General features: G+C 34.0%; 1 protein-coding gene across 1 annotated transcript; it reads right to left on the bottom strand.

Annotated features, from left to right (window-relative positions):
• Nucleotides 1–4205: 4205 nt before the first annotated feature.
• LOC132189186 (Leucine-rich receptor-like protein kinase family protein) lies at nucleotides 4206–9604 on the bottom strand. Its single transcript, XM_088510554.1, has 3 exons — nucleotides 9290–9604; nucleotides 5681–8363; nucleotides 4206–4873 (listed from the first exon to the last, which is right to left on the bottom strand). The coding sequence occupies exons 2-3, from the start codon at nucleotides 8274–8276 to the stop codon at nucleotides 4503–4505; spliced, it is 2967 nt and encodes a 988-aa protein (XP_088366680.1). The 5' UTR covers nucleotides 8277–8363; nucleotides 9290–9604; the 3' UTR covers nucleotides 4206–4502.
• Nucleotides 9605–17692: the final 8088 nt, after the last annotated feature.

Genomic DNA, 17692 nt, shown 5'->3' with positions numbered 1-17692 from the left:
TGCTAATATTTGGGCTTGGATATTTTCTTTCTGCCTTTTATTCTATATTTCTATTATGTTTTGTTTTGGTTTTTTCTTTGTGTTGTTGCTTTTTGCTTAACCCAAACCAGTTTTGGCTTCAAACTTTGTGTCTATGAAAAAAAGTCTATTTTTATTGTTGTGTATCTTCTTAGTCTACACAGTTTCCTTAGAAGCTTATCTAAATCTAAGTTTTTAGGGGTTCTCTTACTTTTGATGGTCTTATCCTTCATAGTGCGCTACGACTTTCATTAGCTACATTCACAAGTGACTTCCACCTTTTTGCTTTCACTCCCGTCCGTTGAGGTGCTAGTTGTCTATTTAGATTGGACTTTTCAGTTAAGCTTGTATTTGTTTTTCTGTAGTTGTTTGTAATTTCTTTTGAATGTAAAAAAAAAATAAAAAATAAAAAGGTTATCAGTTACTTTTCCTTTATTGATTCCTAACAAATTTGTTTCTATATTTGATTCTATTTCATGGAAACTGTTTTTAGGAGGCAAAATAGAAGGAGTACATAGATTTGAGAGAGATGAATTTGAAAAATTGTCGGAAATTGGGCCGACAATTAAATCCAATCCACCAAAAACTACAACAACAACAACAATCCCATTTTGGATCCGGAGGCTGGATGAAACCCACAAATATGCTTGATAACCCGGGTCCATCATACTATGGGATCTACTCCCATGACCCGATATCATTTGGATGATTGGTCGTTCCCACTTCTCAGAAGCGAATGATTGGGGGGGCAATCAACCATGATAGGATTGAAGTTAAAAATTTAGAACCAATTGAACTTGTTTTGACTTGTGAGAGTTAAAAATGAATAGTAATCAGATAAATTTTCATCCAATGATTGGTGATTAACATGTACTAAATCCTATATATATATATATATATATATACTTGTAACTACACTAAATGATTAAATAAATTAATAAAAATTAAAATTAAAATTATATATATATATATATATATATATATATAATTTTAATTTTAATTTTTATTAATTTATTTAATCGTTTAGTGTAGTTACAAGTATTACAGTTTTTAGGGTGCGTTTGGGAGTGCGTTTTTTAAAAAATAATCTGCGATTTTAAACCAAATCGCAATTTTGGGGTGTTTGGGATTGCGATTTTAAAAACGTAAATTTTAAAATCGCAAAAAAATCTGTGATTTTCATAAGTTGATTAGAGGGTGCTTATTTGAAAAAGTGCGAATTTAAAACAAAATCACGATTTTTATTAAAAAGATATTTGGCGCAATAGTTACCTTTTTTAGAACGGGAATGAAAAAAATACCAAGAATACCCACCTAAAATATATTAAAACCCTTCTTTTCTCTTTTTTTTTTTTTTCTTCATCATCTCTATATTGTTCATCCTTATTGGTAATTTGGTTATGAAACCGCAATTATATGCTAATGTTATCAAAACACTCAATTGATCAAAAAAGTACTTTTAAGTATGTTTTACCAAACGCATGTGCGATTTTAAAAAGTAGCGATTTTAAAAACACAATTTTTAAAAACGTAATTTTTAAAATCGCACTTATTGAAATCGCAATCCCAAACGGACCCTTATTATAGCCCTTTACAAATTGACATGACAATTCACATGAATGTCATATCAAAACATATGCGTAAAAAAATGACAGGTAAATTTAATTGTTTAATGGTTAATATGATAAGTTTAACTTAAATGGTTAGATGAGTTTATAAAAAACTTATAATTAAAAATTGAATAGTCTCGACACTTATAAAATTAAAGCTATCAAGAATCGAGAACCAAGTGTTCTCTTGTAACTTCTTCTACAAGACTCGAAGAGCCACGATCGTGTCGTGGTACTTTGATTAGAACAAATTACATTCCAAAATCTAGTTCAAAAACTCAATTCCCTTCAGCCTTTGGAAACTTCATACTAACTTTTCTAACAAAAACCAAATGCAATTGCGTAGTATATATATACATGCATATACTTTCAATTCAAATCCGTTGAAGATATTCTTCTTCTTTGAATAAGATGGTAAGCAACAATATGAACACGCTAGATTGAACCCAACTATGGTTCCCCATAGGATGAGTTGTGGGTCAACTTTTTTGTGTGAGACCAAACACCAAAGGAACAAATGTCCAACTGCATTTTTCCCTATACATAAAAGTAAAAAATAAAAAATTCATTAACACAATATTTAATACAAAATCTTTCAAAGAAAAAAAATAATGTAAATTTTTTTCTAGTTTCTCCCTATGTAAATAAAAAATATAGGTAATTACTTTTTGCCCCCATGAACTACAGTGCTTTGGCACTTTCCCTCTATAAACTACTAACTATGACACGTGACCCCATCAAACTACCATCTTATGACAAAAAGCCTCTTTCTGTTAATCAAAGGGATTAAAATTGACAGTTAACCGTCATGTGCAAGTCATGTGTCATTTAAAAAAAAAATTTCTTCCACTTTTGTCCTCATTTTAAATTGTTTTCATGTGTTGGATTAGAGTTTAGGAAGGTATAAACGTCATTTTCTCGGTCTAAAGTGAGGGCAAAAGTGGAAGAAAAAAATTTAAAATGATATATGACTTGCACATGACCGTTGATCGCCAATTTTAACCCTTTTGACTGACAGAAGGTAGCTTTTTGTCATAAAATGGTAGTTTGATGGAGTCACGTGTCATAGTTGGTAGTTCATGCGGGAAAGTGTGAAGACGCTTTAGTTCATGGGGGCAAAAGGTAATTAACCCTAAAAAAATATATATATATATATAAATAAATAAATTAGGTAAGTAATATTATTACAAGTTTACAACACATTTTCCCAAAGCCGCCTATTCCCCACTAGAATGTTCTTCTAATAACACAAAGAAGATAACTTTTAGCAAGTAAGAAGGTAAGAAAATTGTGGATTTGTAGAAAAGGGAAATAAAATTATATCCAACAAAAGAATTATATGAAACTTTAATTAAGACAATAAAATCATCGAACACTTGGTGTGCGAATGGGAATGACATTCCAATCTATACCTTTTCTGTTGTAGACCAATTCGCCTTGTGACAATCTGCTGAAGGAGCTTATAGTACGCTGCAACTACAGATCCAATCATGAAACGAGCTTAACTCGGGAACAAAAAAAAAACAAAAAAGAAAAATCAACAAAAAGAAAAGATTAAAAGAAATCAAATCCATGAGGTTTAAAAACGTCATGACTTAAATTTTCAGAGATAGACATATATGATGATCGATTAAATTTTAAAAAGAAATAGAACAAAAGAACTAGTGTGAGTGTGTTGTAGAATCACCGTAGTGCTGCAGAGCCGAGAAAGTTGCTTCTTTTAACATTTTGAAGAGGAAGAGAAGGGTTTGTAAGGTAAGTAAAGGGCAAGAAGGCGAGAAGAAGAAGGAAGTAAATGGATAAGATGCGGATGGCATTCATATGAATTATGTGGAGTTACTTGAACTCATACATGTTTGATGTTTGCACTTGAATACTACCAAATTTGACCAAAACTTAACAGAAATAAGAATTTTTATCTATGGGCTAAAGCATGAATAAGAATGGTATATGTGACTCAACATAGAGGGGAAATATATTAAAATTGAAACCACGCTACATGGGCTTTGGGAGATTAGAAGGTGACGTATAATATTACTCAATTGAAGAAACATAGGTGATTTGGTTTAGATAGAGAGAACACGAGGAAGCAATGCCATTGTTACTTGGGACCAAGCAAGGGCTTTCCTTTCCAACCTCCCACTAGAATTGAAGGAACGAAGGTTATTTGGTTTAGATAGAGGGAACGCGAGGAAGTAATGCCATTGTTACTTAGGACCAAGCAAGGGCTTTCCTTTCCGCCCTCCCTCTAGAGACTTTATCAGTGTGCGCGTGCTTGCTTAATTTATTTATTTTTTTGTAGGTGTGCGTGCTTAATTTCTAACTAAACAAAATCACCCATTTTCGGATGAGGATTGTCTAAATTTCAAATGAAATTGATACTCTATTTTATGGCTAGGATATAAAGTTTGTGCATTTAATGCTATACATGAGATAGATCCGAAAAAGCTACTACCGACATAATACAAAAATGGGTTTTCATGGGAACACTACAAAGAAATTGTTAAATCCCACTTAAATTGCAAATTTGACTCCATTAAATCTGCTTGATATCAAGAAGTTCAAACTAGGACCATGTCAAAATTAAACAGTTTTGATTGTGCCATTCATAACCAAAATTATTCCTGAACTAGAATATGTTTATATACCACAAAACGGCAATAAGCTCCCAATCAGATTACACAATATACTTCTACAACACCATTCTCATATAGGATATAACACTATTCCTTCTAATACTTGCACTTGAAGTTCTGATCATAATCATAAAAAGTGCAATGTGCCCACCAAATGTTGGCCACATGTAGGGAAATACTAACTTTTGCTTCAAGTTTTGAAGCTTGAAAGTTTGGTCATTACTAAAAGAAAAGATGACTAGAAAAAAACCTTGCCATTTTTTTCAGAATCATTGTCTGGAGACCTGAAAGTGCAAGGATCAGCATCAGTAAGCATTTTGACAACCTCCCTCATAGTAGGGCGTACAGATGGAAGCTTGCTTGTACAAAGGATAGCAACCTTCAAGACCCTAATCATGTCATCTTCGACCGAATCAACCGCCACTTTGTCATCAAGAACCCCGAGGACACTTTCACGGTCGTTGAGATGATTTAAAACCCAATAAACAATATCTTTTCCTTCTCCGTATGCCTCTTCGACGGGTCTCCGACCGGTAACTAATTCTAGCAGCACCACACCAAAACTATACACATCACTCTTTTCAGTGATTTTAAGAGTATATGCCAGCTCTGCATAGGAAAATTGGAGTGTAGACATTAGTAACAGTAGAACACATGTTCAACCTAGTATTGAAAACCTATTGCACGTCCAAAACAGGACAATGGATTCATAAAGTAGTTTAAGAGGATTGAACCACTCAATTTTTACTTTCTGCCTCATAAATTAGCACCTCAAAGGACCAGATAAAATCATATCAGAACCTCATTATCACAACCTGAAAATTAACAGACAATCTAATTGTCAAGAAGTGATCATCAAAGTCACCTTCTTCACAAAGAATAGTCAGTATGATATATGAACTGAAAGAGAGAAATTGTCTTCTAAGGTTCATATCCTTGTTTCCTACCAAATACTGCAAAAATAGGACATGACCCTTTTATGTAATATTCAGATTATATCGCTTGGAAAAAGATGATATTTTTCTTTCTTTTCATAAATAACTAAATTTCATGTAATCCATTCAATAGCTTAATATCTATTTCCAGTAGAAATGACATAGGAATTAGGGGAACTCTAAATCATGGAGAAGCTAAAGATTAGATCAGATGGATGAAATTGAAAGCTCAATTCATTGTAATCTGGGATCTAAAGCACACAAGATGTGAAATTTGAAAATAAGAAATCACAAACTGAATTTATGAAAAATATATGAATCTAGTCACCAGATAAAACACCAGCATCAAGGAAAATGACAACTGAACTTGGATGACAATCACAACCATAAGAACTTAATGAATATCATTCACAAGTATTTATAAATAAATAAATAAATAAAGAGAGATAAGTTTAACTGTTAAAGAAGTTCTGAAACTCACCAGGAGCTAAATAACCGTGAGTGCCAGCAAGACAGCTATGATCAGACCCTTTTTGAGACTTCTCAGCAACCTTTGCAACCCCAAAGTCAGCAATTTTTGGCTCAAAATCCTTATCGAGTAAAATATTGCTTGATTTTATATCCCTATGAATAATAGGTGGTGAACAATCATGGTGCAGATAAGCAATTCCCTTTGCGGCTCCCAAAGCAATTCTATACCTCTGGTACCAATCCAGTTGTGGCACCCCACCTTTGATCTGTCTGTGAAGAGCTTGAAACAGATTACCATTTTCCATGTACTCAAACACCAAAAAACTTGACCCTCCCTTTAGTAAAGATGCATAAAGTTTCAGTATATTCCTATGCCTTATTTTTCCCAGAATCTCCATTTCTGCTTCCAAGATCTTCAGACCATATCCTTTCCAGAGTTGTTTTACGGCCACTGTACTGCCATTTTTCTTCAAATCCAATCGATAAACTTTTCCTGTACCACCACTTCCAATCAAATTCTCTTCTTCCAGATTACATATTTCATCAGCATTGATATCTAGTTGGTCGAAAGATTCAAGTTTCCATTTTGGATGTACTTCCTTCTCCCCTTCCAAACCATTTTCTATGTCACCCTCACTATACTTGAAGTTCTTATAACTCACAATCAGTAACCCAGCTAATACAACAATCAAGGCAGATGCTAAAATACAAAACAGAAAGAGTTTACCAGCAAAGATCCCTCTGTGAGCATGATTTGCAGTACAAATATTTATCATAGAATTCGTACGCATTTCAGGATTTTGGTTTACACAGAGTTCCTTGTTTCCAAGAAATGCTTTATCTCCACCCATTGTAAAAAGATCAGATGGAACTCTTCCCGACAGCTGGTTTTCAGACAAATCAATGGAGCTTAACCTCAGTTTCTCTAAACTTTTTGGAATCAAACCCATAAGTTTATTTCCCGAAAGATTCAGAGAGTTCAATGAGGTCATCAAAGAAAATGTTTGTGGTATATTACCAGTCAAAGAATTAAAGGCAAGATTCAAGTCCACCAGCCTAGCACAATTACCCAGTTCTGGTGGTATTGATCCTGTCAAAGAATTATTTTCCAAGTGCAAAGATGATAATTGCGCTAGAGCACCAAATTCAGAAGGTAATTTACCAGTGAAGTTATTATTACTCAAATGAAGCCTCTCTAAGTTCTTCAGCTTGCCAAGTTCTGATGGAAGCTCGCCTGAGAACTTATTGTTCAGCAAAACCAACTGGTTCAAGCTAGCAGAAAGCCCAATTTCAGGGGATATTCCTCCACTGAAGTCATTATCACCAAAATCCATCCTTTGTACATATGGAAGTGCCCAAACTCCATCAGGAATTTTCCCAGACAAGCGATTCATATTGATTCTGAACCTCTCTAGAGACTTACACTCAGCATAAGATTCTGGCAACTCCCCAGAAAACTTATTTTCCAAAGCAAGCAAGAACCTTAGATTTCTGTTTTCACACAAGAACTTGGGGAAACGACCTGAAAACTGATTCTCGGATATGTCAATGCTGTTCAATGGTGAGAACCGGCCGAAATTCGCCGGAAACTCCCCAGTAAAGCTGTTACGATAGATTGAGAACCCCAAAAGATGCTTCATATCTCCGAACCCCATGGGGAGTTCTCCAGAAAAGTTGTTCTTATAAAGCTGAAAAACCACCAAGTTCTTAAGATTCCCGATTTCTTCAGGCAACTTCCCATACATCCTGTTGGCAGAAACATCAATTTCCCTTAGAAATGTCAGGTTCGCAAGCTCATGTGGGATTTCTCCAGTCAAATTGTTATTGAAGAGCTCAATCTTGTTAAGATTCTTCAGTTTTCCAATCGACTTGGGGAAGTTCCCGGAGATGATGTTGTTCGAAATATCCAGTGTCTCCAATGCCTGGAGCTCGAAAACCGACTCCGGAATCTCTCCTTTCAAATTAGCACCACCCAGATACAACCAAGTCAAGTTCTTCAAATTCCCAATACTCTTAGGAATCTCACCCTCATCAAAATCATTCTGGCCTAGCCCCAGCTGAACCAGTCCGGTTAAACTTCCAACCCAACTCGGGAATGAGCCCGAAAAGTAGTTGAAGGAAAGATCAAGAATCTCCAAGTTCCTCAGCCGGGAAAGATCAGGAATGCGTCCAACAACGTCATTTCCAGTGAGATTCAACACTCTAAGATTGCTACAGTTGCTCAGCTCCTCCGGAAGCTTGCCAGAGATGTTATTCGACGGCAATGACAGCACAGTCAGGCTCTCAAGGACAGAAATAGCCGGCGAGACCACACCCGAAAGAGACTTGCTGTCGAGCGAGATTTCAGTGACTCTACCGGATACCGGGTGGCACTTAATCCCGGAGAATTCGCAGGGGGAGTCTGAAGCTTTCCAAGACTGCATGAAATTGTGGGGGTCCTTGAGCTGGTCTCTTAATCGAAGGAGGGCGTCGGTTTCGACCGTTAGGGGCTCACAAGGCGGGAAAAAGTTTGAGGATAAGAAGAGTAAGAATAGGAGCGTTGGGAACCGGAGAGAGCGAAGTGGGGACTTCGCCATCGATGAAAACAGAGGTGCCATCATGTTCATTCCCAAAACGAATATTTCAAATCTGGTGCGGTCTGGTTGTGGATGTGAAACGCCATTATCGCCAATGGGTCACCACCCCGGAAACAGCTGAGCAGGAAACATTCTCGTATCATTGAGACTACACTGTACAAATGATATCGATATATAATAAATATTCAAAAGCTAGGAAATAAAATATTCAAAAGGCTTAAAGCTAATTAACAAGTAAGACAACTAAGTCGACGTTAAAACGTCAATTTTGTTTGTAGTTGTGGACCAAGATCGGATAGTGATTCCTGTAATCTCTGGCCTACCTGCTCGAAAAAAGGTCAATCTTACTGGTCGGATTATTAACAATCAGCACAGTAAATATAGATATGAGAGAGTTTTATACATAAAGCTCACTGCTCGAGAAAATTTCTAACAATTCCAATTGCCTTTATGGACAGTTACTCATAAAAGGTAAAGCTTTTTCATATTTATTGTCCAAATTGCTAATAATTCAATCAATAAATTGATAGTCAAACAATAAAATTTAGTAAACTTCTGGTGCAAACAATTATAAGGAATTTCGACAAATATAATTGTACTTGATGAAAGAAATTGTATGTGCAAAAAGAAAGAAATGGTACTTCTAAGGCACTCATATCATACTTTAGTGGATACGTGGGTTTAATTAGCTTGCAAGTCTAAGGAAGAGGTATTTCCCAATGATGGCAAAAGTAATTAAGAATTCTCAACAGCAATCAAGATAACAAAAACAATTGTTCAGCAGGCACCATTCGTGCGAATTATGAGTAATTCTATGGATTCATCATTAGGAAATGTCCCTTTTTTTAAAAAAAAATTGATTTTATAGTTGGGTGGCTGCCCTTTCAAACATTCCAAACCTAACCCAACTTTTATGCCAATTTTTTTTTTTGAAAAAAAAAAAAAATTGTTATTTTAATGAACCATACCATAAAGAAAACGTAAAGTACAGAGCAAAAACCTGAATCAAAGATTCATGATAACCCAGAAGAAGATTATCTCACCTTTGTAGGCTGAGAAGTTGAGAGACCCATGAAAAGGCAGCTGAAATCTGATCATGCTCACCCACAAAGCAACTCCTCTCCAATTCTGGCTGCTAATGATCAAGAGAGAATGAATTTTCTGGTGAAAGGGAAGAAACTTTTCACTCTTCCAACGAGAAGCTAGCTAGCAGAGCAGAGCTCTCTGGCCTCTGAAAATTCTTCCCACATGCTTTAAAGAGAAGCCAAGGACCCAGAAAAAAACTGAGTGGAAAGTTTCTGTAATAAATGAGAGCAATGGCAGAAGAGAGAGAAGAAGAGGGTGGAAGACTGTGAACTAAGCAATGGATCATGAGGGGTGTGGTGTAGGACATAGGCAAACAAGTAAAGACAAACATGCTTTTGTAAAAGGTCTTTTGGAGTTTTACTGGCCTCGCTATCAGCAGCTCGCCTCGAGAACAGGGAAAATCCAACAAAAACATCGTAATAAAATTAATAATAATTGCGTTTGCTCTTCTTTATAGAGTCACGAGGAGTCAAGGAATCAGAGAAATTTGTTGGAAATATTTTTTTTTTAAGACTTTCTATTCCCAGGTTGTTCCTACTTTTTCCACGTTGTTTCCTGATCGCGAAGGCATCGAAGCGAGAAGATATGGGAGAGTGGGAAATTAACAACAAAAAAGAAACGGTGGTACGGCCGCTGTACCGGCCAGTCGGCCATTCCTTTCCTTCGAATGTTCACCATTAGGATATAAATTTTAGGTAATTTTGTTGTGAGGATGGTAAATAGAAAGAGTTTTTACTAAACTTTTTTGTTTGTTTTTGTTTTATGTTTGACAGATGAGTCCGGAAAAACTCTCAAATTTATTACACGGACAATAAATTACTAACAATTCATACAGCAAAATATTACATTTAAGTGGTTTCACTACAATTATTAGGCTCCGTTCAAAATTAATAAAAATTTGTCAACAACTTAAAGAGAGAAGGGTCATGGGGTTAGTCTTAATTGTAGATCTTCGTTTGATTTTTACTTTATCGAGCCCCAAAAGAGTGATTTAAGTAGTTAAATTTTAAAGTATTTATTAAATAATTAAATTCATTTTTTCCTATCAATTTAAGTTGTTGAGATAAATTGTGATTTATCTTAGTATTAGAGCCAAATATTTATAGATCGAACCTTAATTCCATCAATTTACCAAATTAAATATTTCACGTGTTGAATTTTACTTATTAAAAAAGAGTTTTAACACATATATGAGGGTGAGTGTTAGAGTATTGATTAAATAATTAAATTAATTTATTCTTATGAAAAACAAAAATTTGTAATTGAGCTAGCTAACCAGAAGAGAACTTTATATTTTGCCTAAATGTCAAGGGTAAATGAAAACAGCATGCGGCGTGCGCAATTTTTTTTTTTTTTAAAAAAAAAAATTTGCACGGGCGTGCATGCCAATCACTGCCCAAATATCAAACTTTGCTTAAGACTTGCAAGTGTCTACAACTCACTCAATCTCAACCATTCGTTTGTAATAAACACATAAAACCAAAGCCACATCAGCAATATACAAAAAAACTGAAAAAAAAAAAAAAAACAAAACAAAACAAAAATCATGTTTTCGTGGTTGTTAAGCCACCTTAAATCTATTTTTAAGTAAACTGACCACTCTTAATATTCTGTAGGTGGCCAACTATTCTTAAAACATACTAAAGTGCAGCGGAATCTAACCATTTTTTTTTTTCTCTCTTTCTTTCGTACATTGAAATGGGGTGATTGATTTTGGATATCACTCATTAGGAGATCTCAATCCTCTTAACTAACCAAAACACAGCCCCGGCCATCCTTGTGTCGACCCTTTTGAATTCTTAGAGAGAAAAAAATAATGAAGTCCATTGGGTCCTAGTGTCTACTGTGGAAAATTCCAACGACTATAAACCAGGTTAATTTATGTATATTTATACGATCTATAAGCTTAATGAATATGAATATTAAATATTAAATATAGTATAAAGTTTCTCTCACCCAATGATTGGGGTTTGGATTTCAACCCATCTCCTGCCATTATCGTAACGAGTGGTGCAAATTTGCCAACTACTTTATCGAAATCACTTGGCAACAAAAAAAAAAAAAAAAAAAGATTTAATTTTGGCTCAGTTGAATGGCATCTGAAGTTGATAAAAGTGGCAGATTTTAAAGGCCGCCATGGACACAGTACTCATCAATCATATCTCTCCAGCTGTGTCTTCGACCGACACTCGTGGGCTTCCCATATCTATAGCACATGGTTCATCAGGACGCCCATTTCTTTTCATTTCCTCCTTTAATTCTCGGATACAAATTTCTTCCTGGTTGAGATGGAGGTTTTTATATATATATATATATATATATATATATATATCAAATCTTGTTCCTCTACTTGATGTAGTCGTGAAAATTACCATTAAATCTAAAATTTAATGATTATATATCCATTCAAAATCTAATAATAATTTTTATCGTCATTGAGTATGTGTAGTTATGAGCATGGGAGTCGAAGAGGCATTTTTCATTTTTGGGTGAGAATACATGTTTTCCTTATAGTTTTTTTTTTTTCTCTTAAAAAAAAAAATCATGTGCCTATAATATATTAATTAAAAAATTATGTACTTCTAACTAATTCAAGAATATATGACAAATTTATAGACTTTGTTGGAGGAATTGAAGGAAATTTATGTCCCTAATTCTCTACATAGTATTATGTATGTAGGTACTATATGTTAAAGTATTAACTAAATTATTAAATTTACTATTTCCTATTAATTTAAGCTTTTGGGATAAAGTGGTGCTATAATGGTCGAAGTTTAAGCCCACAGAAAGGGAAATTGTTAAAGTATAGATTAAATGATTATATTTACTCTTTCTTATTAATTTAAGCTTTACGAAAGGAAGGTTCACTGACAACACCTTTCTTTTAGAGTTTTTTGAGCCCATATGAGACTTGTCTATCCAAGGGTTGTGGAGCAACCTAAAATTTATTTGAACAGATGAGTCGTACATGAACTCTTTCACAATAACTATTTAAATTAGACAACTAATTGTTGTAAATCTATATCCTTATCAAATGAGATCTAACGTATGATTGTTGGTTCAGTCGCCAGTATGAGTTGAGTACCGATCCGAAGAGGTCGGTGCCCAATCCTAACTAAATCATTATCGTAACATTATGAAGGATATTTATAAGTTCATATTTGCTAATTAATTTTTATAGAATAATATAGTATGTTTGTGGACTTAATGTCATTACCTTGTATAAAATTTATTATTGAATATTTCTCTTTATTTAATTTTAAATAATATATAGTTAATACTAAATCTTTAAAATTATTAAATTTGCTATAAAGCACAGATGGAGCTACAAGCCAATTAATTATTTATTCTTTTATTCATGACTATATATACTTATTTTTTTTTTTTTAGTTGAATATATTCTTATAGTGATTCATTCCTAACATAATACTGCCAAAAAAGTTTGTCGGCAATGACTTTCCCTACATCAGTTATATATACATACAAGACTTGTTCGGTTTGATAATGAGATTTTTTTTTATTTGAAAAAAAATATTATATTTTATATTTAAGTTGTTTATTAATTAATTTTTAAAAAACAGAACCACGATTTTTATCCCAATATCAGCTTTGAATGTGTAGAAGATACATGATTACATGCATGTGGCTACGAATCCACCCACACCCATTCATATTTTTCATGATTAACATACGAAAGTGCATGTCTCTTTCACGTTTGTGTCTTGTTCTGATTCTGTCCATTGAATCTTGAGGCAACATATATTGCAAAATCTTTTCGAAAAAGATATATATATATATATATATATATATAATAATAATTGTGAGCCAGGGACAAAAAACTAATTTCATGGAAAGAAAAGAAGGTTCCTTGTAATCCTAGCAACGACATTACACTAAATTTCATATTATCGTTAGCACATTCCTAAGGATGTCAGGTAAATAACCGATTGTCTTTCAATAATTTTTGTATTATTTTTTCATTTGTAATGGAAATGTTCTTGTTTTTTTTTTTTTAATTTACACACAGAAAATTACATATATTTGAGATTGTCTTCAAAAACAGGACGGTGACTTTTGGTATGATAATCTAGCTACATAGGCATGTGAAGTGTGAAATTGATTTTAATTAGGCACTGCTAAATAAAACACAAAAAACAAGAAGGTAGGATAACACGATAATAAGTCCGATACAATCTACTCGGTACATGAAAACTTAATTAAAAGAGAGTGTGTCAAATAATTGAGATGGCGGAATGGATACATTATTAATAGTCGTATGTTGAAAAGGGTACATAGATTAATAGTATGAGATTTTCTTGTTATTTATTTTTATGGAAAACAAAGGATAGTGGAGAGAAATATTAAGGGAAAAAGGAGAAAGAAGAGATTATAACAGTGAGTGCAGAAACAAAGAGAATAGAACAACTATGACTTATCCACATATCGCAACGGTCACGTGATACTACTGTGTTGCCGTTCAAATAGTGACAAATGTCAAAATCTTGTCGGTGACAAATGTCAAAATCTTGTCGGTGACAAAGCTACAATCATACATATCTCAGAGTTTTAGCCCTCAAGTTAACGTGTAGGTGAGAAATGCCCAAATCTTTTCCGTACAAGGGTTCTTGTCATATTTATTAAGGTTAATTTTATTTTAGACCCATATATTATTACGTTGTTTGATGAGCTCCTCAAACTTTAAAATTTTTCAATTTAAACATACAAATTTTTAATTACAGTCAATTTGAACCCCTTCCATCAGATTTAAAACGTTAAAAATGAGATAATGACGTTTATACCCATAACTTTTTTTTTTTTTTTTTATATAAAATTTCAAATTTATCCTTAATTCCAAATGAAAATAAATAAAACGAAAATCAGGAATATTTTAGTCTTTTTAGGTATTTCCGTTAGAAGTTAACGGTTAAATCTGAGAGAGGGATTCAAATTGAGAGGTTTTGAAGTTGGAGGACTTGTCAAATTACGTGATAATTCAGGAGTCTAAAGTTAAGTTACTCCTATTTATTATTTATACATGACAGTTTACAAACTTAGGACTTTTTTGAAAATTTACAAAAAGAAGACATAATTCCTATGAGAAAAATTAAAAATTACAGTTTTATCTTATTTTGTTGAAGTGATATTGTCAATAAGCTTTTCAATTATCCATTGTTAAAAACATATAAAAAAAATTTCAAGAGTTGATTCATTGCACCACATCAAGTGAGATATATAAAAGTGTAGTGTATGTATAACATTACTCATTCCGGTGAGAGAGAAAAGAAAAGAACAACCGGCAAAGATTATGATCCTACCCTCTACTATGCAAGTTCTTCATAGTTGGATAAAAATTTTCTTCAAAATAGGTTAGAGATTTTTTTTTATTTCTTTTTTTAAACTAACATATGTCCTTAAAGTATGTGATTCTCACCGTCACATGCATTTTTAATAGAATATGTGACAATTATATGTTATAATTAAAAACAAATATCAATTTAATAAATTAAGCAATTGCATTTTTTTTTTTTTTTTTTTTTAAAAAAAACATAGTTTAGAGTAAAACTTTGACAATTACAAATGAAGTGCACTAATATTTTGGCAAATTTAATCGAGCAGCCATGTTGAGAATATTGTAGCCAAATATAACCAAAAAGAAAGAAGGAAAATAGATGTGAATAATGTGGAGGAGGCCGGCAAGCGTGCATGTCTCCATCAAAATGCATGAGTGCGACATAACACGATGGTGCAACAACTAGCTAGCTACCTTTTTTTATAGCTATTAATCTTGTCACGGCTCTTTAAGATAAGGGAATACCATTAATTGACCCATCATATCATATCATACAATGGAAGACAATACATTGCTTCAAGCTCAAACAAATATGGTGATGTACTTGGAAGCATCAGCCTAACTGGCCCAATTGCTGCCTTTCTTATAAGCAAATTTCAAAAGCTACTTTGATGATGGTGAAATAACAAAATTTTCTTTTAAATTGGGGGCAATTAATTTCTCTTATTAATTATATTGAATTGATATATGCTTAAAATGCATGTGACTTAAACTCCAAAGAGTACTGCTGCATAATTATCAACAGTAACATGGTTTGACAAAGGTTGAGGATTCCTTTAATATAGAAGGATTAGAGGCAAACATGGGCATAGGCCAGAGCAACACCAAGTTCCTTAAACAACATCCTCAATGATAATTTGGAATACAGAAGTCCATCATCAATTGTATTCTTCAAATAACGAAGACCATACTTTGTAGCAAACTAATGAGAAGTGGAAGGGCTCTGCATATATAGGCACTATTGGTTAACTGAAAAATATCATGTGTGTTGGAGCATTTTCAGGTCCAAACATTTATTGCCTAGCGATATTCTTGATAGCCAAGAAGGGACTTCCATACGATAATGAGGTTTCTGTAAAACAAAAAAAATGTCAAAGGGTCTTCGGTTGAAGTCGAAGATTCTCTGATACTTATGTTAGCATATTTATTTTTGGATAAGAAAGATAATGAAAATCCACCTCTAGTTATCCATAAATTAGTGTGTTGTGTGAGGTATGTGAGAAATTAGAGGGAGTGAAGGTCGACAGAGAGAGAGAGAAATGTGAGAGAGTGAGAGATGTGCGGGAGAGAGAGACATGTGTAAAGAGAAAACAAATCCAGAGAAAACCCCTTCTCCTTCTTTCCTCATTTTATTCAAAGATCCAACAAAAGTGGACACATGTTATTCAATGAATAGATGACAGCATATTGTAAATAAGTATAAAAAGAATGGGGCTCACTATGGGAGATTTTCTCCCCATCAAGGTGTGTGTTGGGATCTTGTACATCATATGCACAGTGGAATCATCCCAACAATCGACTTCAAGAGAATATGGAAAGATCATGCCATGGAGAGTAAAAGACAAGAAAAGCACTCTTAGAAAATGGCTACTCCTTGGCTAGACAAAATCTTTTCCTTCTTCTTTCTCTCATTATACAGCTATCTCTAGGATTTCCAAAGCTTTGGAATCTTTTCCTCAATGACCGAAGATAACCAAGAGAGTAGGCTCACAAGAATACTCAATGTTATACTCAATGTTGTGTGCATCCTTTTAGAAGAGGTGACTTTCATTTCCTCTTCAACCTCACCGTGGGCCCCAAACAATTATGGTCACTTTTACACCCATACCTTTTGACTTAAGCTTCTCTTTCTCACACGTCCATTTTGTCGAAAATTGAGAGAAAGAAGAGCTGAAGTTGCTGAGAGAGAGACCTGTGTTGTGCTGTAGAGAGAAGAAGATACACTATTTTTCTTCATTTTGATCTCACATTTGGAATGCTGAAAAGCTTAGAGAAATTTAAAGAATATTTTCTCTTTTGTATTTAATTCTCTTTTGAGTGAGATTGGGGTGCATTGGGGCTTTTGGGTTTGAGTGATTTTGTTTGTACTACTCTTTGTACTCCACTCTTTTGTTAGTGAATTTCTCCGTGATCGTCTCCGCCAGTGGATGTAGGCTTGTTAAGCCGAACCACTTAAATCTTGATGTCTTGTGTGGTTGTGTTATTTTTTTTATTCTGCACTTTTTCCACTCTTTTGTTATGTTCACTACCGGATGCCTTTGATAATTTTGTTAATTCAATGTTGTACGGTAGAGATATTATCTCCTTAGCTGATATTAAATCTGCTTTGAATTCTATGGAGTTGAGGACAAGATTGAATAGTAGAGGTAGTGATAATCAGGCAGAGGGTTTATTTGTTAAGGGTGGTTCAGAAAATTCTTCTAATTTTAGAGGTCGATCTAATGAGAGGGATTCGGGTAAAGGTAAATCAAGAGGTCGATCGCAGTCCAGGTCAAAGAAGAAAGTAAAGTGTTACTACTGTAAAAAGTATGGGCATTATAAATCCGAGTGTCTGAAGTTGAAAAATAAAGAGAAAGGTGACAAGCAAAGTTCCTCTTCTGTGGCTGGTGTTGTCGAAGGAAATTCTAAGGGTTCAGACCTTGTCCTTGCAGTTACCGTTTCTAATGATCGTTCTAATGACAAGTGGGTTCTTGATACTGCTTGTACATTTTATATGTCCCATAAAAGGGATTGGTTTACTACCTATGATTTAGTCAATGGTGGTTCAGTCTTGATGGGAAATAATGTCGCCTGCAAGATTGTTGGTAGTGGTACAATTAGAATTAGGATGCATGATGGGAATGTGAGGACTTTGACGAATGTTTGACATATACCAGATTTGAAGAAAAATCTTATTTCATTGGGCACTTTGGACTCCCATGGATGCAAGTATTCTGGTGAAGGTGGAGTCATTTGGGTTAGCAAAGGCTCATTGGTTATAATGAAAGGTAACAAGGTTGATGGCCTCTAC

The sequence above is a fragment of the Corylus avellana genome, chromosome 9 (assembly GCF_965113065.1).
Source record: "Corylus avellana chromosome 9, dhCorAvel1.hap1.2, whole genome shotgun sequence".
NCBI classification, from domain to species: Eukaryota; Viridiplantae; Streptophyta; class Magnoliopsida; order Fagales; family Betulaceae; genus Corylus; species Corylus avellana.
This window is presented reverse-complemented; position numbering and strand designations above follow the sequence as displayed.